The sequence below is a fragment of the Plecotus auritus genome (genome assembly GCF_963455305.1).
Source record: "Plecotus auritus genome assembly, chromosome: 3".
Taxonomy (NCBI): Eukaryota; Metazoa; Chordata; class Mammalia; order Chiroptera; family Vespertilionidae; genus Plecotus; species Plecotus auritus.
The window spans coordinates 72513702-72536893 of NC_137772.1; the positions used below are offsets into that span (position 1 = coordinate 72513702).

At 36.4% G+C, this 23192-nt stretch overlaps 1 protein-coding gene across 10 annotated transcripts in view; it reads left to right on the top strand.

The window, feature by feature from the left end:
- Positions 1-23192, top strand: part of PCDH9 (protocadherin 9) — a 961765-nt gene that overhangs the window by 611536 nt on the left and 327037 nt on the right. For 6 of the 10 annotated variants that reach the window (XM_080662378.1, XM_080662373.1, XM_080662377.1 and 3 more), the window contains one exon: positions 8676-8751. In XM_080662378.1, coding sequence (XP_080518504.1) covers positions 8676-8751 — 76 coding nt within the window. Of the gene's footprint in view, positions 1-8549; positions 8752-23192 lie in introns of all 10 variants that reach the window. The other 4 variants (XM_080662369.1, XM_080662371.1, XM_080662372.1 and 1 more) reach the window with 1 other exon arrangement.

The following is a 23192-nucleotide window of genomic DNA, read 5'->3' on the forward strand; positions in this document are numbered from 1 at the left end:
CCTTGGGCCCCAGAGGAACCCTAAGGGTGGGGTGATGGCACTAAACCAAGAAGAAATTTCATTCAGAATCCTTTCTCTTTCTCTGATGTTCCTGGGGGAACATTATGTAGGCAAGAGATTCCTCTTTTATGTCTGTTTCCAATACGCATATTCAAGCATTAAGGCTACACCCAAAGATAGGACAATGAATATACTTTTCCCTCAGGTTTCTTAAAGCTATCAATTTGTTTTTGCACATGGAGAGAAATGCTATCTAACTTTCTCTCAGGTCATACTGAGATCAAAAGGAAATGAAAATAAAATTACATTAAAAATTTCACTGTAGGCCCTCCATAGGCACTCTTAAGAGGTACTCAGTGGACTTTACAAAGTATAAAAACATAGGTCCTTACTTTGAGGAAGTCATATCACAATAAGACATTTAAAACTGAACAGGCTGTTGACATTAATATGAGTTTCCCACACACACTGAAGCAAGGTCTCTAAACTAAACATGCTGTTGAGTAGTGCAGTTAGAACACAAGGTACAGCTCTATCCTGAAAGGAAGTGGTTGCTTAGTGGCTGGTTGGGAACTGTTAGGGAACAGAGCAGTAAGTATACTATAGATGAACACTCTCCATTCCCCTAAAAATGCTACTCAACTTCATAGAGCCCATTATCATACTCATCCTCATCCTTTGTATGTAGCAATAGGAATGAAAAAATAATTTTAAAGTTGCTGACACCTTTACATCCATCACCAATGAGCAGGGAAGTTGTTACACATCTTTCTCAAACACAAATTGAGCCTCCCCATTTCCCTCTAAATATCTTAAAATGTAAACATGGAAAGAGGAAAGAAGGAAAGACTGACAGCTAGTGAATTGTTATCATGTTTCATTTTTCTACTGGTTTAAACCTGGGGTGCACTCACTGCACACTTCTTGCTGGTGAGACAGAGAACTATTCCATGGAAAAGCACTTTGGAGGGTGGATAGTGATACTCATTTCTACTGCATCATTTGTAGATGTTCTAGTTCAATTCTGCATAAATTATCTGCATCCAATAAATATCCCCTGAAAGCTCATGCAATGTCAATGTATATCTTTCAGAAAACTTGCTTGTTTGTATTTCATCAAATCTTATTGAGGTGTTAACATTTCTTTAACTACAAAGGTAGAAAAATGCTCAAGGGCATTCAGAGTTAACAATAATTCTGAATTGTAGTCAAGAATAGCCTACTCTACAGTTTTGGTACTCTTCTATCTTTTAATTTTAATTTTTTTTTTTTTTTACAAATTGGCAATGGATTCCAATCTAAGGATGGCACCGACCTAGGGTTGTTTTGGCATAAATGCAGAATCTACTCCCTCCTTTCTTTTATCTCCCTAGGTTATTGTTGAATAATACAGCAAAGGTCTCTCATTCATGCAAGGACCTTGCCTACATCTGCATAGCTTGCAAGAATTAGAAAGGAATCACATTTGAAAAAGGTAGCATGGCTGCTGGCCAAAAGCATCCACAGAACTGAGAGAGGAGTCTAACAGAATTCTACTCTTTAGGAAGTTGTGGGATATAGATTTTATCGTGTTCACCATTTTATTCTTAGCAGATAGAATGGTGTCTAACATAGACAAGGTGCTCAATCATTATTTATTAAATGATTAGATGCACAAATGGGTGGTGTTTTGTGTTGAAAGTCAGAAAATGTGGGGTATATTTACCACTGCAACTGAAACGGACAAGTCAATTTACTTTATTTTACCTGATAACATGTAGTAGATTAAAGTAGAATAGAATATTTCTAAATAATATCCATCTAAAATCAAATTCTACAATAGCAGAACCATTTGAACACAAGTACTTGAAATAAAAAGAAAAAGAATGACTCAATATATCAGTTAAAATAATTAAACGACATAGAAATAATTATGTACTTCAATATTTCATTTAGCACCAGTCAGAAAGTCCCTGCCCGGCTGTTGTTGCACAGTGGTTGAGTGTCAACCTATGAACCAGGAGGTCAAAGTTAGATTCCCAGGGCACATGCCTGGGTTGCAGGCTGGATCCCAATGGGGGATGTGCAGGAGGCAGTTGATCAATGATTCTCTCTCATCATTGATGTTTCTATTTATTTCTCTCTCTCCCTTCCTCTCTAAAATCAATATAAAATATATTAGGGGAAAAAAACCTTCCTTATGAGTTCATCCTTTAAAAATATTCCTTATTTTTGTTAATGAACTTCTTTTACTAATAGAACTACTAGTATTTTTCCTAAATCATAAGTCCAGAATATTTGTTTATTTACCACTTTGGTATTAATCTATTTAGGATGAATGAAGAAGATGTATGTATTAATATTTGTTCCCCTTTAGTTGAGCCTGTAAGTAATATCAAACTAAACTATTACCATAGATTTCATTTGGGGTTGCCTTGCCTTCTAAACCACTAGAAGTTTTATTCAGTTCTGATATTCTTAAGAGAAAGTATGTGTACATTAATTTCAGATAGCAAGAGTCTATTGAGAAACATAACTATTTAATTGAATCGGTGGTTTTAGCTGAAAATGTGTTTTTTTGTCGTTTAAAAATCCCTCTTTGCATAACTTGCAACTTAGATAATACTCATAATTTTTACTGTAAAAAATCACAATTGAAGTGTGTTTTCTTAAGAAAAATTGATATGTTTCTAATTCATATTCTAATAAATATTTGTATGAAAATTCAGTTTTCAGTCTCTAGACTTTTTAAACCCCTGGAATAATTGCCTTTGCTAATCTGAGAAGAGGTATATATGAAAATACTATTTCAGAAGGAGCATATCTTCATTGGATATAATGCAGAGATATAGCGAAACCAAGTTCACATGTGGAGTTTTACCAAAATTCTGTCTTTTACTTCATCATTAATAATTTCTAGCTGATACTTGTGTATGTATGTAGTATTTCATGATTAGAAATATAGGTGATATTTTATTTCTTAATATGATTAAAGGAACTAAATCAGAATTAGGAATATTTCCTTTAAAAGATAATTAAAGAATTCTCTACAAATATAACCATATTTAAACAATTCTAAAGCACTTTTTTCTACTTTCATAATATCAATTAATAATTCTCTAGAGAATAATTATTTTAAATGTCAGTCATTAACTGCTAAATTTGTTTATTTGACTTATAATAATCAGCTTAATGTCAGATTCAGGTAGTTATTCTGTCATTTGAGGAGAAAGCAAGGGTTTTTAATTCCAGTGATTAAACAGCTAGGTGTAAAAAACAAGCAAAGAATGAAAAATAGAATAGCAGAGAAAGATAGGAAAATTATTTTATATGCTTTAGCTCAAGAGGAAACTCACCTTGTGTCTATGAGATCTTTCCATTCTCTTGGACTAAATTCTAATTTGTTGTAATGATAACAAGAAATACTTAAACATTAGAATGTTTTATTATTACAAAGGCAATGTATAAAATGTTAGTGTGGCCAAAATAATGAGATTATAAAATACTTAATTCCATGATCAAGCAATACCACTTTAAACACTTGGTATATGCTGAGACAGATCTTATTTGATATATACTCACATCTGAAAGTACATTAACAAGACTGCAATGCACTAAGCAAAATCTTTACTAACCTGATTTTTACACTTAACAATAGATTATAAATACTTTTCATATCAATTAATATAATTTTAATTATTGTTATTTATTTAATGTTATATGTATATATACATATAAAAAAGCCTAAGCAACCATCCGACCATGGCCGACTGGTAGCTATGACATACTATGGCCACCAGGGGGCAGATGCTCAACGCAAGAGCTTCCAAGCTGTGGTGACTTGGCAGCTGTGTTCTTGGGTGACGCACCCAGAACCAGAGAGGAGGGAGCTCGATTCCAGGGTGTGTCACCTGAGAACAGCCATCTCGCAATCCAGGACCCATTGGGGGATGTTGGAGAGCCAGTTTCGGCCTGATCCCTGCAGGCTAGGCCGAGGGACCTCACCAGTGCACAAATCCATGCACTGGGCCTCTAGTTTTACATAATTTATTAATTAATCACTTACACTTCTTCCTACATTTTGCTATTTTATTCAAATACAGAATGAATTTTACCTCCAAATCTTAGCACACGAGAATCCCTCTAGATTAATGAGATTGGAATTGTGAGCTTGAGTGTGAGTCATTCATTGGTGAATAATACTCTATAGCAATAAGAAATACACAAGAGAAGTATTCAAGGAATGATTGGGGTATCTTAAGGAACTCATTCTTTCAGTTTTTCTTGAAGAACAGTGCCTAATGCAGGAACATATATATCTTCCTGAGGCCTCTTCAATTTCTCCTTTCTTTCCTTTCTACTAACCTGCAAGAAAAAATATTGTGAAGGTGCTTGGTGATGTTTCTTTTTTTTTTAATCTATTCTTAAAATTTCTTTATTGGTTAAGGTATTACATATGTGTCCTTATCCCCCTATTACTCCCCCAACCCCCTCCACTCATGCCCTCACCCCCCTGTTGTCTGAGTTCATTGGTTAGGCTTATATGCATGCATACAAGTCCCTTTTTGATCTCTCCCCCTTACCCCTCCCCTCCCCTACCTTCCCTCTGAGGTTTGACAGTCTGATCCATGTTTCTCTGTCTCTGGATCTGTTTTTGTTCATCAGTTTATGTTGTTCATCATATTCCATAAGTGAGTGAGATCATGTGATACTTATCTTTCTCCAACTGGCTTATTTCGCTTAGCATAATGCTCTCCAGTTCCATCCATGTTGTTGCAAATGGTAAGAGGTTTCTTAAGTCAAACCAGTGTGGCACCTTTTGACTTGCAGGATCCGGGACTTAAGCATATTTGTATCCTTGGTCTCTTATGCTTGTATAGAATAAGGAGTTTATCATGAATGTTTGCTTGGTCAGAATTCATATTTGCAGCCCTCTGAGAATGTAACATGAAACAGTTTTATTAGTTACTTATTCCCATCTTATTCTTTCTTGGGGCAGCCAGGGATCTGGAGCTAACCTGTCAGAGATAAATCAGATAAACAAAGGTAACACTCGAACCATTAACCAGACATAGCCAGTAATAATAATTTATTAATAATAATAACAGTTTCCCATGGGAGAAAGAAGGATGCGTAAGAAATAGATTTAGAAAAACAAAAGCTAAATGGAAAGTCTGAAGCAGTCTCATAACATGTGTTGTCCCAATTCAGTCAGGCAGGATTTGACTATATTTATAACCCAAATTGTGCCTATTTCCATAGGGATTACCCAAAAGCAAAATTCCCAGAGGCAGTAAGTAAAAAATGTCTTCCTTTTTGTCTCTTCAAATATACAAACAATTGTAGGTTTCTTGAAAGAATAAATGAGGAAACCTTCACTTTCTTGGAGGAAAAACCATGTATTTTACACTGTTGGTCTTCCTCATCCCTCCTTCCCCAGAGCAGCTGCCCCTCAGAGGCCCTGAGCTGACATGAGCTAGGGGCACAGGGCGAGGCACACTGTCATTCTGGGTTTCAGCCACTTCCTTTCTGAAAGAACAAATCTTTTCCTTTTCTGGGGTGAAGGAATCACATCTTTAAAACTACCTAAATATTGATAGGAACAGAGGTTAAAAGATAATATGTCGCTATACATTTCAATAATTACAGCTGCCTTTTATTGAGTATCTACTATGTGTCAAGTATTATATATGAGAAGCACTTTTATTTCATTTGAGCCTTACAGTACTCCTCTGGCAAAGGTACCATTTGGCCATTTCACAAAGCTGGGAACTTGTTCAAAGATATCAAGTACCTTGCCCCAAGCCAGTCTCTGCAGAGCCAGCGCTTCCATCCAGGAGGCTGGGTTCTGGCTCTGCACCTCGTCTTATTTGGCAAAACCTGAATAAGTACTGTTGAGTCCTTGGTGACACCCGCAACTCCTGTTTCTTAACACTTCATGGATTCTCATTCTTCTGCATTTCAATTTATTCAAATCTTCTCCTTACATCTACCTTGATATGTTGGCCATTTGTCTACTTGCATCAATCATTATGATGATAAAAACTAAAGATTGATCTGCTTGCTGAGTTTTCTTAGTACCAGGATAGGTGTGCTTCAAGTCTCAGTCCATATGTATCAACACCCCCACCTCCCATTAAATTGATAAATTGTGTACAAGTTTTCCAATTAAGATTTAAACACCTTTAAATTAATTAGGAATTCAAATGAATTAGGAAGTGTTTTCATACGCTACAGTGGTATAAGCATTGTATCAGTCTAATTTATAGTATCTCGATTAAATAAATTATACTGAAATTATAATTAACTCACACTAATAGAGTGGTAAAGAATTATAGTAGAGTATATGTGAGATGAAATCTGTTCTTATACTTTAAAAAGTTATATTTAAAATATTTTACTTTATATTTTTAGTGTAGTCACAGGACTAAGCATTTAGTAGATGCTCAAGTAAGAGTTTCAATGACGTAAGAACTGCCAGATTCAGGCTAACTGGTGTTGCAGATGTGGGCATTATTTTAGGAGGAAAAAATTTTGTATTTCAAGCAACAATAGTCATGTTTAGAAGAATATCACAGACACCAATTTCCCCTTTTCCTGCTGTCATGAAACATACTTTTTCATAGCTTGGGAGGCTTCTGGAAATGCTTTATTGAGATTGCAGAATCATCTGTCCCATTGCCTTTCTCTTTTGTTTGACTTCTTTTCCCCTCACCTGATTGAAAACTAAGAGGTATTCCTCCAGAGTTAACACCAAAGATATTTTAATCCCCAAATTGTGGACTTTATATTAGGGCAGTCACTTTAAAAGCTATGTTTTCTAGCCATGTATAAAGAGCAGCCTGGTCATTGTTCTTAATGCTGTGTGTATGACAAAAAGATGCTGGTGAATTAAGAGTGTATTGAAACAGAAACAAAGAATACTTGTATTGTTGATGTTCCCTAAAGGGTTAATTTCACATGAGAGACAAAATACTATAGTAGGCAAACGGTAGTGCAGCCTTTCTTATGGAAAAGAAATATATTTCAGATATCAATATTCAAGTTGGGCTTGTACAACTCTTACCTAGGCACATTTCAAAACCTTTGGAAAGGTGAATGATAGCACTGAGAGTTGTGCATGAAGGTGAAATGTGCTACAATAGACTCAGTTACTACCTTTTATTATTATAGTTTATGTGATGTGGCATCAGTTTATTAAAAATGTAATGAACTATCAAATCATTTTACACAGGTCATTGAACAGCAGTAAAGTGGTATCAGCTCTGTTCCGTTATGATTGAGCTGGATTTGAACCAGTGACTCTCAGGAAAATGGCAATGTTCGATTGTCAATCTATAAAGATGAATTTACAGAGTAGCAATCTATCTGTTTATAACATTCTGTTTCTAACTGCATTTTAAAAAATTGATACAATCTATAAATTGTCTCTTGAAAAACACAAATTTTAGGTATTGTAAAATGATTGCATTATACATTATATATTTATTATGTGATATATATATATTATATATTCATAATTTTATTAAATCTGACTAAAAGTGGTCACATGTGACATGATATTGAAAGATCTTTGGGCTATTAAAGCAGAATTAAAATTAGGTGCAATCAAACAGATAGAACACATTTACTACCATTCATATAATTATATTTAAGTCATACATCTTTATTCCACTCAGCTTTAAATATTCTCATATCTCATGGATTCTATCAGCTAAAAGAATATTTTTTATTTCAGAGAGAGGAAGGGAGAGGAAAAGAGGGATAGAAACATCAATGATGAGAGAGAATCATTGATGAGCTGCCTCCTGCATGCACTGTAATGGGGATTGAGCCCACAAGCTGGGGATGTGCCCTGACTAGGAATCCAACCGTGCCCTCCTAGTTTGTGGGTTGACACTCAACTACTGAGCCACACTGGCCAGGCAGCTAAAATAATATTTACCAATAGAAATGAGCAGCAATATGTGCTGAAATGCACAATTTTATTTAATTAAAACACTAACGTGTTGAAGTACCCATATACATATTTTAGGTCACTTCTGATAGTCACATTGTGCAAATAGATGCCAAAATAATAATCCAAACTTCTTTCCACTGGAGTATTCTAGAACAGATGACTGAAATGACTGGTAGTAATATCTAGGCCAGTGGGCGATCGTGATTTCATTGCAAAAATTACCTAAAAATAATTAAGTGAACAAAATTTGTGTTCATTCAAAAGCAATGAAATGCCACATTATATGTTTGCACATTCCTCCTTCTTTAAAAATGTCCTATAACTTTGCTAACTAGTATATGTATTCTTTTTTGCCATTCTTGCTACATTTTCAACAGTTTACCATTAGTTTTTGTTCTTAACTTATACAGGATTAAAACTTCCTCGTATTTAAGTTGGACAGCACATAGTAAATGGCAACTAATAAATGTCTGTGCCTAGCTTTATTTACTTATGTGAGTTTATTTTGCCGTTACACTGCATTGTTAAATGAAAGCTGTTTTGATGTGTATTCCACTGCGCATGTTTTTTGGGGGAGTGTTAATCGCATGTCCTGTGGTCTTCTTTGTAGTCGCAGCGCCGCGTTACCTTTCACCTGCCCGATGGCTCCCAGGAAAGCTGCAGTGACAGTGGTCTAGGAGACCACGAGCCGGTGGGTAGTGGAACCCTGATCTCACACCCTCTTCCTCTGGTTCAGCCACAGGACGAGTTCTACGACCAGGCCTCTCCGGACAAGAGGACCGAAGCGGATGGCAACTCTGACCCCAACTCTGGTGAGTCTTTTCCAAGCTTCCTCCGCTTGGCATTGCTCTGATTTCCGATGGTGCACGTGAGCTTTAAACAATCATTCTGGGGAGCAAGTAAATGAACATCTGGTTGCTTTTTTTTTTTTTTTCTGGTTTAATTGTTGTTGTTGCCTTTTTTGAAGTATATCGAGTCTAATGTGCTTGATATATATTGGTGTTTTGTATTGCTCTTAGCCTATCAATAACTAATGGTGTGGCTGCACCAGCAGGGTGGTTCTTATTATGATAGCAAGAAGCCCTTCAGCAATAACCATCAGGAAACTTTGAAAAAAATACAGGTTTATTACTTATGAGACCAGCACACCTGGGGCTACACAAGGAGAGGTTGTGGCCAGGACAGAGTGAGCAGATGGTCCTGGGGTTGTGCTTTTATTGGGGTGGAAGGTAGGGCCCTAGGGGAAGGGTAAATGAGCAAGTAGCCCAAATGGTCAGCGATTGAAATCAACCAGGACTTGAAAAAAAAGGAGCCTAAGGTTGTTGTTGGGAGTGGGGGAGGGGGAGAGAGGGGCTCTGTTTTTTTGGTCATGTGGCCGGCAATGTGTTTATTGGAGACAGACATCTTTGAAGAAGATGCCTCAGCAATCAAAGCTTAATTAAGTCGGGCACTCTTATTACAGAAAAAAAAACAAACAAACATGTCAGGCCTTCCAATACAATTGCCTGTTAAATTGTATGCTTCACTTTTATTTTATAAATCATTGAAAAGGAAAAAAAAATAAACTGTAATTTCAAAAGTCATTGGTTGACAGACGTTTTGATGTCAAAAATGTTAAATGCAATGTTTAACATTTTAATGATAAAATACAATTAAGTAGAACCTAGTCAATAAAGAATAAGAAAAAAAAAATGGTCCTGTGGAATCCTGTTTTCCAATAAAGACTTACAAAAATATATAATAGTGATTTAAAACAAGCATGAAGGGTAGTGGTAATGATTTGGGGGGTTTACTTTTTCGTGTTTGAGTTTTGATGATTGGTTTTTAACCAGTACAGTGAACTAGTGGAATGAATGAATGGAATGTACCTGACAGAACTTTTATTCTTCACAGACCCACACTCATCTGTGAGATCATTGCCCCATTCAAAGTGAGCCCTGTGAGGGCTCCACCGTGGCCTTTGGGGGAGATTTAGGACAAGTGTTATATAATTTTCAGTCCTGTTATTATAAAAAAAAATCACTGACTTGCTTTTATTTAAAAACTAGAGGCCTGGTGCACAAAATTTGTGCATGGGGTGGGGGGGTGTCCCTCAGCCCAGCCTGCACCCTCTCCAATCTGGGACATCCCTCTCACAAACCAGACTGCTGGCTCCCAACTGCTTGCCTGCCTGCCTGATTGCTCCTAACCGCTTCTGCCTGCCAGCCTGATCACCTCCTAACCACTCCCCTGCCAGCCTGATTGATGCCTAACTGCTCCCCTGGCAGCCTGTTTGCCCCTAACTGCCCTCCCCTGCAGGCCTGGGTCCCCCCTAACTGCCCTTACCTACAGGCCCGGTTGTCCCCAACTTCCCTCCCCTGCAGGCCTAGTCCCTCCCAACTGCCCTCTCCTGCTGGCCATCTGTGGCAGCCATCTTGTGGCAGCCATCTTGTGTCCACATGAAGGCAGCCATCTTGTGGGTTGGAGTGATGGTCAATCTGCATATTACTCTTTTATTAGATAGGATAGAGGCCTGGTGCACGGGTGGGGGCCGACTGGTTTGCCCTGAAGGGTGTCCCAGATCAGGGTGGGGGTTCCCTTGGGGCATGGGGTGGCCTGGGCAAGGGGCCTGTGGTGGTGTGCAGGCCGGCCATGCCCCCCGGCGATGCAAGCAGAGGCCCTGGTATCTGGGATTTATTTATTTTCCATAATTGAAACTTTGTAGCCTTGAGTGGAGGCCAGGGCCGGCCAGGGCAAGCGGAAAGCTTGGCTTCCTCCATCACCGGGGGCAACCCAATCCTCCTGTTCTCTCCAGCTTTGTGGCCGCCGCCATATTTGTTGGGTTAATTTGCATACTCGCTCCTGATTGGCTGGTGGGCGTGGCTTGTGGGTGTAGCAGAGGTATGGTCAATTTGCATGTTTCTCCTTTATTAGCTAGGGTTAAAAGTACAATTTAATAATTATTAATTCTGTGATTGTTGTAGAAATACTGAGAGGAGGTAAAAACCACAAAAGCCCTTTCTTAACTAGTCCTGTCACAGTAATCCAGCAATAGGGTAATAGTGTTCTCTGAGTTGTACGATTTTTTAAACGGACTGTTTCCAGGACAGTGGTGGAGGATCTTTTGTACATATACCGCTTCCCCAGCTCTGCCCCACAGCTGCAGGTTTCTCTAATATTCCTTTCTCTTCTCATTGGTGTGTGGAGTTACATGTGCATCTTTTTTCTTTTTTTTCTTCTTGAGGTTTCTCTCTAGCCAATCTTTTTGGAAGATTTAAGTAAATTTCATACCAGCTCTGATTCTCAGTCTTTTACATCCTATGTCGTGGTCTCATAACAAAAACATAGATGCATCTTTTGACTGCACATTTCCAGAAATAACAGGCCATACTCAGAGGTAACTTTTGATCACACATCATTTGAGATAGCTGGCCAACTATTCCCCTTAGATTTCTTGGTTTTGATTAGTCTAAGCACCATTAAATCTAAGTGGTTCATTGAATCAACCTTTTCTGGGCTTGTGTGAAGAGGTCAGATTGGTAGGAAAGCTCTTTCTGAACTGATTTTTCTAGTCTCCAACTTCTCCCTGCCCAATTTTAAGATATCTCTTATTGCCATTAAGCTAAGGGTCTCAAAACTTGTTTTTGACTACCTCTTCTTAATGGGGAGTAGTTGGCTCCTCTTATATTTGGGCATCAGCCAAAACAAAGATAGAAAGACACCATTTTAAACTTAAGTCTGATTAACTTAAACTGCCCTAAGCTAGAATTTTAGACAATATGTATAGCTACTCACCCAGTGATTTAGACCTGGGCAATAACACTGGGCAAGCTTCCAAATGAGAGAATATAGAAGAGATTCTAAAGCGGAAAAAAATTAAAGTCTGCTTCAGGAATTCTCCAGCGTTTTTACCAATCTAGTCACATGGAAAAAGAGACCCAAGGGATGAAACACCCTTGCACACTCCAAAATTCATCTCAACACAGTGGCTTCACCCAGGAGAATACTGGCCAATAAAATGTGTTAAACCAGAGCAGCACCCAATAGCGGAGAAAGAGAAAGGAGGAGCCCGAAGGGACCCTGGAGACTAACAGATTTGTGACATTTAATGGGACTTAACATTTTAACCTCCTTTGTACATGTCTGGAACAGAATTAATTAGAACAGCCTAGATATATGAAAAGAGTCATAACTAAATGGTAATTCATATTAAGATATTATTATGATATATTACCTTAAGATTCTTCCTTCACATTTTAAAATTAAGTTTGAGAAATCTGTGAAGTGAGGTGCTGTATAATTGGAGCAATAATCTTCAACAGTAATAGTCTTGCTATTTAGATTTAAACTGTTTCCTTTGTCTTCAATGGAGTTTTCTGCCTGTGACCTGATAATTCTTGCAGAGCCATAATTGTATAGCAATTATAATATATATGTATAAATGACATATCTGTATTATCTGTAGAGTTATTAGGTATTACATCTGCATGATTTTTATTTTTTCAAATATGATGATTCTAAAAAATAATTATCAAGGTAAATCATATTTCCTTAAGAAGTGAACTCACTAGCATGATCATGTACTACATGAAAAATTCAATGAAACCATTAATTTTGAGAAAATAGTAAGGGGTTTTCAATTGCTAGTTGTTATTTTTAATAAATGTAACTAGATTTATGAAAGAATTTTACTAAGTTGAAAGCAAGCAAAAACATCAGATCAGGAACAGCTTATTACCACTAATTCAGGATTAAGTCTTAATCTTGTCTTATTGAGAATCATGAATAGGGTCATTTTTATACCTGGTATTTCTTTTAAATGTTTATTTTAAAGTATTTTCTCCTGTTTAATCATGTGTAAAATTTCAGATTGTATTTCCTTTTTTAAAAGCCCTGCCTGCCATTTGCTTCTGATTCTACCTGGACTGTGTATGAATCACTTGGTAAAGTTCTCACTAAAGATTGTCTTAAAACCTGAGGATATTTATGAGTAATATTTGAGGTCTACTTATGGGTCAGGAAGGCTACTCAGTGTTTAGATATATTGTTCATGATCTCACACCAATATTGTAAGTTAGTGTTATAAAGAAACTGAATTCCAGAAAATGTATTTATCTCAAACTACTTAACAACTATTTGAGGCAGAATGTTTTGCTTTGACTGTTCAGAGAAACTACCTTCAATGTACACATGTTATAACTCAATGCCATCATCCCTGTCATTGATTTTTAAATTCTGTGGTACTAGTCTTACTTTTAAAAGGAAATTTGAGCAATTGAATATTAAAAAAATGAGTTGGTTGAACATTTGCTAGTAATATTAACTTGTTAGAGAACTAGTTCTGTGGTTTTGTTCTGGTATTGGATTAATGAAAATGGTATTGGATTAGTAGAATTATTTTATACAGAAGCATACAAATGGAAGAGCTTTGCATATAGTTATATAATCTGAGTCAAGAATAAAGCTCATACCTGCTGACTCTTATTTAGTACTCTTTTCAGTGGAACAATTGTCCTTATCATGTCCCTTATACCTTTTCCTCAAAGAAAATCATTATGATTATCTGATCAATAGTTGTCTCTCTCATTAATCTGAGGACTATTTGCTTACCTTCTATTCTCCATGCATGAGAGTACCTGACATGTGATAGGACAGAAATGTGCATTTGTTGACTAAATGAATAAATCAATATTTCACAAACACCAGGAAAGATAGTCAAAGAAATTGCAAATGTTTTATCAAAATAATGACAAATGGACAAAAACTAGAAAGGAATGCATTATGTTATCTGTGGTTATCTTCAGGTTGGCGTATTGATTTCTTTTAAATTATCTGTATATTCCAATTTTTAACAATGTATTTAAAATTATACTTTTGTTTTGTAATGAGGTAACACACTTGACACAGCTGAAAAAAAACACATTAAAATTTTATATTGTAAAAAAATACATTAAAAATTCTTTCTGACAGTCCTAAAGGTACAAGATATAAGCAGAGAAAAACTGAGAATTTGAAATATTTGGGCATGAGAGATAGATTGTAAATTTGGATGAAAATATAAAGTTAATGAAATTTAAAAGTCTCCAGAAAAAAAAATATAATTACTCTATCAAATTTTAATCTTAAGAAATTGTGCTAATCTTAACCTGCAGGGGAAAACAACAACACTAACCATAATATACAGTGGGAACTAAACATGAATTTGATTTTGAGGGCATGCTATTGTATTAATTACTTTTTGTGAACCACGTTTATAATTTTTATAAGTATCCTGGGTTGAGCTAATTATGTAAATTGAAATAAAATTGTTCAGAGGTTTCCTGTTGTGTTCACTGGGAATTTTTACAAAATTTTTATTGATTTTTAGAGAGAGAGGAAGGGAGAGGGAGAGAGAGAGCAACATTGATGTGAATGTGAAACATAGATTGGCTGCTTCCTGCATACCACCTACCAGGGATCAAGCCCAAAGCTCAGTCATGTGCCCTGACCTGGGATCAAATCAGCAACCCTTAGGTGCACAGGAAGGTGCCCAAACAATTGAGCCATGCCAGCCAGGGCTTCACTGGGAATTTTGTAATCAGTAGTTTACCTGATTTAGCAAATCTAGAGTTCCTCAGACAAAGGTATAGAGAAGAGGTAATTGGTCCTACTGTGATTTGAGTTAAAGGAAAAAAAAAAGTTTCAAAACTCAGCAATTAAAAAAACCACTTGATTACCTTCTTATCTGATGAGACATTGTTTGCTTTATCAAAAATACTTTTCCAAAGCTTGTCTAAAACTTAAAATTGTTAACTATTTTTACCTTGAAATTACAGAGGACAATACATTTCCTAAATTTAAAACACCTAGATTATACATCAAACATACATCTACCCATATCTTTATCTATCTATCTTCTATTGCTAATTACCACAATCTTAGCACTTTAAAACAATCCTTTCTAATAAAAGGGTAATATGCAAGTTAACCGTCACTCTGTCACAAAGATGGAGGCACCCATAGCCACAGGATGGGGGTACCCAGTCCCCTCAGCCCCGCCAGAGTTCCCCAGTCCTGGGGGGGGCAGCCACTGAGAGCGGGCAGCGTGAGCAGCCTGGTGGAATGCTTGCTTTGTTACTGTGGAGACGAGGCAAGTGTCCCGCCCCAGCTGCAGAGGGCTTCTGGGCAGTGCACATGCACGCAGAGCAGCTGGGGCAGGACACTTGCTTCGTTGCCACCAGTAAGGAGGGAATATGCTAATTGACTGCCACGCCCTCAAAGATGGCGGCACCCACAGCCACAAGATGGCAGCGCCGAATCCCCTCAGCCCCGTTGGGGCGGCAGGCATGTGTCACGGCTGGGCTCACCCCCAGGCAGGTCTGGCCGCTCTGTGCGCCTGCCTCCAGAGTCCCCCAGTCCCTTTAACCCCCCAGCCTCCCAGGGCCGGCCCAAGGCACAGGCAAGCCCCGGATAATGGCTGCCCAGCTGCCCAGGGCTGCCCGAGGTGCAGGAAAGCCTCAGATGGCGGCTGCTCAGCCACCCAGGGCCGCCCAAGGCTCAGGTAACCAGGGCCGGCTGAGGCTTGCGCTGCCGGCAGTGGCAGCAGCAGAAGTGTGATGGGGAGTCACCTTCCCGTGATCACCAGGTCGCCTCCCGCCCCTGAGGGCTCCTGGACTGTGAGAGGGGGCAGGCCGGGCTGAGGGACCTCCCCCTCCAGTGCATGAATTTTCTAGTCTAGAATAAATGCTAATGATAAGTGTATGAAAAAGTGGTTGTTAGAATAGAATGTTTTGATTAGTCAATAAAGATTCTATAAAGTGGTACTTTAAACAAATTACATTACATGGATAGAAACTGTTTAGGTAGTGTGTGTGTGTGTGTGTGTGTGTGTTTGCCTCTTGGTGCTATAAAAGATCATGGTCAGTTAGGCAGCAGTTAATAGTTTAATATCTTTGTAGCACATACAGGTATACTTAGCTCACCACTTGGTTTCAGGTTCCTAACCTCCAAAATGGGGCTATTAATATCTATGAGACTATTGTTTAAAAATTGCAGTTACTTGATATAAGCAATCATCTAGCCCAATGCCTGAAAAAAATTAGATACTAAAAAAAAAAAAAAATGGTTGATATTAAACTGTGCAAGTAACTGGCAATAAATGAAAAGGTTTTGTGAGATAAATTGAAACCAGATTTTGAATTCTGGGGAGGATAGAATAAATTTTAATATAGCAGATAAGGGAAAAGAAAGACTTGATAATATTTCCAAGATTTTAGTTTGTGAACCTTACTGGAAAAGCACACATTTAAATAAAGTAAATAAGAGAATATAAAAAGAAAAAGTTGAAATTAGCATTTGTTATTTTATTTTGAAGTTTGAGCTGCTATACAAGGTTATCTTGGAACTGAAAATGTAATTCTGAACTGGAATTTGGATACTGACAACATAGAAGGTGATGAAATTTTGGGAGTAAATGTGATAATTATGAAGAGAGACAAGGAGAACAAGAAAAAAAATATGACAACATTAACATTTAGGGCAGGAAAAGATGAGGGTAGCATAGAACAAAAGCAGAGACTTCAAATTAAGGGAGAGTAAAGAGATTTGAAAGCTCCAAGGAGTTATAAATTGTGTACATATTTAAGGGTAAAGACAATGTGGAATTGTGATTCAGAACACAGACTATGGATTCAAAATAACTTTTGACCTGACTCATTGACCTTGGGGCCACAGGGCTGTGGACACAGAATGCGGACTCAGTTTAGATTTCATTTAAAAATTATTATTATTATAAATAGATAGTGAAAAGGTACAGAAAAAAACAAATCATGTATCAATCATCTTGTAAAATATTTCCAACTGAGTTTTTAAAAAAATTTATAGTAAATTTTGAAATGTAAAATAATTGTTATACATATAAAGAAATAAAATTCTAACAAGGTCTTAGTTTCAAATTCTAAAAGCTTTTTATTTTAAATTCTTTTTGTGACTTTTTTTTATAGTTATCATATTTGATGGGTGGTTTCAAAACATCTCAATTTGTTAAAAACTAATAAAAAATAAATAATAAAGCATATTTATTTTCCAGTATTTTTATGGTGTTACTTTAAATAAATTTTGTTTACTTTTTGATTTTAAAGTACTTACCATATTAATTAATAGCAAAGCACTTTATGTTGTATTATTTTATTTTTTAAATTTTATTTTATTGTTTAAAGTATTACATATAGTAGTAAATACATATCCCTTTTTCCCCATATTATTTTATTTTTGAGAGACTTACAATGAGATGATTTTATATATTATTACTTAAAGTAGTTAAAAAATGGCTGTAAAACAGACAGGGACACAAGATTTCTCTGCTGGAAAGTTTTAAATATCATAAATTTCAAGTATGACTTTAATCCCCAAAATAATTTGCTTTGACTACTTGTTTGTGATAAATATTTAAAGTTGTTAGTAATAGTCTCTTGCAATTGAACTTAAGAGGTCATGAATAGTGTTTACTATTACAGAAGTATCTGTAGGAACAATGCGCCTCCTAGTGTACAGTTAGGGTAATGTCAGCCTTCATTGGTGTGCTGCATGGAATCACTTTTCCATAGCTGCATGCTGTCATGTGATTCATTTTTCTAAGGATCCATAAAGCAGAATAGCATTATTTCACCCTATAATGGGTAGTCTGCTGTAGAGGAGAAAAATAATTATTTGTATGTCTTTCTTAATGATAATTTGAGAGTATTAAAAGTGATGGATAAATAGATAAGCAAATCAGTAGCCATATGTAAAAATAAGGAACTTACTGATTTCAGTAACTCTGAGAAGCATAACATTAAAGGTTTCTTTTTTTCAAAGCACATCACAAAGAAAACATGGAAATAAATTACAAATTGTAAAGCACATAAATCATAAAATCACACTAATATCCTTTATTTTATCTAGATATATGAAAATAAATAAATAATCTAGATTTTTGAAACAATTTAAAATATTTGAAGAAATCATAGCTGTTTGTCTAAAATGTCCTAAATTTACGCTATATTGACAGACATTTCTGACAGATGATTAAAAATTATTCAGATTAGTGTGATTAACATATACATGGATGCCAAATTTTAATAACTTTATTTATTTATTTATTTATTTATTTAATTAATTTCTTTATTAAGGTATCACATATTTGTCCTCATCTCCCCATTCCCATCCCAAACCCCTCCCCCCTGTTGTCCGTGACCACTGGTTAGGCTTATATGCATGCATACAAGTCCTTTGGTAAAGTAAGGTTGCCAGACAAAATACAGGAAGGCAAATTAAATTTAAATGTCATATGAACAATGAAATTCTTTGGTCTAAGTGTGTCCCAAATGTTACTTGGGACACACTTAGACCAAAGAAATATTCACTATGTGTCAGAAATTCAAATTTAAGCAGCCAACCTGTATTTTATTTTTTCTAAAACTGGCAGCTCTTCCCTAAAAATATGGTGTTGAATTAATATTCAATATAAAATTCATGTAAAATTTAAGTATAATGAAGAAACCTACCTATTGAATATATTTAATTACACTTAAAATTCAGAACATGATTAGTCCACCTTAGAGTTAGTCCTGTGGCATTGTGTCATGTAGAGATATTATTTCTTTGAAAAGGCATCCATTTTTAGTATAGTATTTCCATATTAGAAAATAATCACACTTTAACAATACAAGTTCCGTTTCTGCTTACATTCAAGAGGATAAATGCATTGCTCCATTGTGGAATGATGACTTTTAATATTGGTCTTTTTCTGATAGTTGCACAGAGAGAAAGTCTGGTTAAAGTTTTGATTCATCATGTTTGGTTTAATGATCCTTTTGATATGTAAATGACTTCTACACACTTGCCTTTTTTCAGGATCTAATCTATGATTTTTATGGTCTAACCAATTCCAAAGGAACTTATGTCAACATGGGACGAGGGTACCCGGGAGAGGGAGATGGAGAGAGGAAATATTTCTATATTTTAAGGCTTCCATTGCATATCTTAGTACATATGTCCAACTAGAATACACAGAACACATTTTTAAGACCTTTTAAGTAAGATGCTGAGAGGAAATGTGTGTAGTGCTCAGTTGTTAGTTGCTGTGGAGCTAGACAGACTGAGCCCAAACCATGCCTCTTACATTTGCCAGTGTGTGACTTTGGGGCAGTTCCTCTGCCCAATGACCTCATCTGTAACATGGGATGAGCATAAGACTACTTACCTCATAGACTTGCACAAATTGCAAGTTAACGCATACAATTCACTTAGTATAGTTCTGGGTTCATAGTACATCTTCAGTTATGTTAGTACTAGAGGCCCGTTGCATGAAGAGATTTGTGCAATAGGCCTTCCTTCCCTTGGCTTCCAACACTGGTTTTCCTCTTGCACCCGGGACCCAGGCCTTTGCTCCGGCCGGAGTCTGCTGCCTTTGCTGCAGGCTCTGGCCAGAGTCTGCCTTCTTTGTCTTCTCTGCAGACTCCGGCTGGAGTCTGCCATCTTTGATACAGACCACTGTCTTCATCTTTGCTGCAGACTCCGGAGTCTGCATTCTTTGTCTTTGCTGAGGCCCGAGCCTGTAGATCCCTTCCCCCACCCCCTACCCCCAGCCCTCCATCTCATAGCAGGTGTCCTGTCCCACCCAGCCACTCCTTGCCTGGAGCAGCTGGGTGGCCGCCATCTTTGTCCTTCTAATTTGCATATTCCCTCCTGATTGGCTGGTGGGTGTAGTAGAGTGATGGTAAATTTGCATGTTTCTCTTTTATTAGTGTAGATTCCTGTAAGAATTCAGTCAAACACACAATTATATAAACAAACTCTTGGCTTCAATTTTGTCTTCATAACAAATATACAAGAATAGAAACATGTGACCTATTTTCCATAAATTCCAATTCTTGCTGGCTAGGTGAGGAAAGGCAGGCATTGATTTTTCTAGTGTATCCTAAATCATCGGCATGATTTTGTAGCTCTGCATCTCACTTTACCTGCATAGGCACTCACACTTTGTGTCTAAAAATTGTGTGATTTAGCTCTAATTGTTTAAAATGTTACAGGTTTAGTCTAAACAGCACATTTGAATAATATCTACAAATAAGTTTAACTGCTGCAAATTTATTTACATATTACTGAAACTATTATAAGATTCCTGACTCCTAATTTTCACTTGAATTTCAAACCTTTACAGATTCATTCCTACTAATTACCCAGAGAACACTTTCTTTGTAATTAGAAATAACCTAACTTACAGTCAGATCTGCAAACAAATAGCAATTTACTGTATATTAGGCAAATTTGCCAGTTGATCTCTGCAAGTCAATAGCACAGTTAAAAATAACATAATAACGATTTTGATTTAAATGCTTCTTGGAAGGAAAGAATTAAACCATAAACTTCCTAAAGTGCAGGCACCGGTTCATTGATTTTTTTTCATGCTTTTGTGTTTTGCCATAAACAGGTGTTTTATCATTCCTGCACATTCAAAAGACAAACCCTTTCACATTAGAATAAAATAACACTGAACCAGCTTTTAAATTATTCCATGAATGAAAAAAAAAGTTGCTTTAGTCCGGGAAGGGAGTACATTATATATATATATATATATATATATATATATATATATATATATATATATATATATATATATTTTTTAAGGAACAGTCAGACTCAATAGAGTATGACAATTGTGAAACTAAATCTGGGGACTAAAACTAGACTGAGGGGCCTCACAAAACAAGCCAAGGCTTAGGAAAGGTACCACCCTATCCTAGGAAGAGTGGTGTCTCATTGGAATGTTCTTCCAAGGCTCTTTTTATTAGGGAAATACATTTTTACATGAAGTCAAAGAGGGTCCCTAATTCGGAAGAGGATGTTGAGTTTTGTTTTAAACTCCTTATGAGCTAGCTAAAAAATACCTAACTGCAACACGCATTGATCTCTCCTTATTGTGTAGTAGATTATGATTTAAAATAAGATATTCGGGTGTTTTGAGGCAGAAATGCCAGTACTCCACATGCAGTAAAATCTTGACATAAGTGACAAGTAGCACAAGGAAGAGGGAAAGGAAATTGGTTTATAGACTATCAATTTTATAAGATGTTAGCACAATCAGAAGGCTGTAGGTGTTTTAGTTCATTCATTGTTCAAAAAGTATGGAATATGAAGGTATTTTATTATTTGCAGATTTCTAGGAACATGTACTTTAAAATAAAGAAAATTGGTGTTGAGACTGGCCTTTTTCTCTCTCTCAATCTCAGTCTCTTCTCTCCCTTCTTCTCTTTGTCTATATCTCTCTCTCATCCTCTCTCTTGCTCTATCACTCTCTGTCTCTCTAAGATATTATTATAAATGATCAAAAGAAAGGAACTATTAGAAATAATATAAGGAAAGCATCCTGAATAAGGTCTAGCAGATAGCAACAGTTAAAAAATGCCAGCATTACTTTGGAGTAAGGAATGCTATCTGTCCTTACTTATATTAGTGTCTTCACACCTAGTCCTCCCACGTATAATGCTTCTAATCAAATTTAATTCGCTAAACCAAAGAGACAATCTGAGTAGTAATGAGAAAAAAACCTGTGGGATATTTTCATGAGTAATGTATCACTGTGATTTTTTATGAACATAGGGAAATGTATTTTGACTGTTCAGATAACATTTTTATTTACTTCTTTGTTCTCATAAAAATTATGTTTAATTATTGTTTTCAAATATAAAATTAGAGTAAAGGCAATATGCATGACTGTGATAGATGGTATTGAGTAAACAGCTTTCAAATTCTCAAATGGTCAACTATTCAATATAATCTGCCAAGTGCATATAGAAAGTATAAATTTTATGGAGTTTTTATTTCTTTATTTAAAAAATATTTTTATTGATTTCAGAGAGGATGGGAGAGGGAGAGAGAGATAGAAACATCAATGATGAAAGAGAATCATTGATTGGCTGCCTTCTGCACGCCCTGACTGGGGATAGAGCCTGAAACCTGGGCACGTGCCCTTGACTGGAATTGAACCTGGGACCCTTCAGTCTGCAGGCCGAGGCTCTATCCACTGAATGAAAACAGCTAGGGCTTCATGGAGTGTTTAAAACTTAAAACCCACTGATGTCTTCCATTATGTTTATCTCCACAGGAGAAAAATTTATAAATTACTGATTTATGTTACACTAGTAGACATTTGAGCTACAGTAATAGTAACCTGCATGAAATAAAATTGCTATGAAGAGAAAATGACTAAATAAAATATAAACTTGTATAACATAATTTACATAAACAAAAGAGATATATTTGTAATATAATACTATTGATACAGAAATCAAATTTTCAAATTCATTTTGGGTGTGTGTGTTTTCCCTTACATCGTTCAATTGCTTATTTATTTGGCCTCCAAATGAAATTCTGATTCACTGTTAGAAAGCCTGATATGTGGCATGAACTTTCTCATTCTCACTGAATTTCATAAGCACCTGGAATAGAGTGATTCTCTTCTCCAAGGGTAAGCATTCCCACCCTCAACAGTCCATCACCCACTCACAGCACTACTGACACACATTTGAAAATCAGCACACACCAGGTTGGGGTCTCCATGGAATGAAAAGGCATAGAAGTAAAGGAGACCTTGAAGGTCCATCAGCTAATTCCTTTGCTTCAATTCAAGGTTATATCCTATAGTGATCATCCTCTTTCACCTTTTCTTAGTGCCCAATAAATTTTTCCTCCTCTTGCAAGTCAAGATGTTGATTTCAATCCAAATATTATTAATCTACTTCCCAAGTATTTTAGGGACTGTTACTTGCATTTTTATCCTATGGGGAAGTGGTGGTCAAACGGAGCAGCATGCCTTCAGAGTCCCCTGGTTTGATTCTGGGCCTCAGTGTAGCTCAGGTTATCTCTTGCTTGGGGGCATTTGGCAGAACTGTCTTCTATTAGCCTTTATGGTGAGGTTCAAACTCTGTCTATTCCCTCTGCCTCTTTCCTAGCACTATTAGTTTGGGGAACTGGAGGTTTGCGTGAACGATGGGGCTCATCTTATTCCAAGCAGCTGTAACAAAATGTTAACTGTAATGCTGCCTCTCTCTACCAGTAAAGTAAAAGGAAGGGACATTTTTTTAAAAAAATAGTAAATTTTGGGGTTGTGTTCCTCTAATATTTTTTAGAAGAAATGTCTGAGATTGGAAATATGTGAGAATTTGTAATTATTAAAAAAAAAACAACATTATGGTCTCCTTGAAGTTTTAGACTTTAGAATGTTTTCCCCAGGCAATAAGAGCAGCTTATTTAA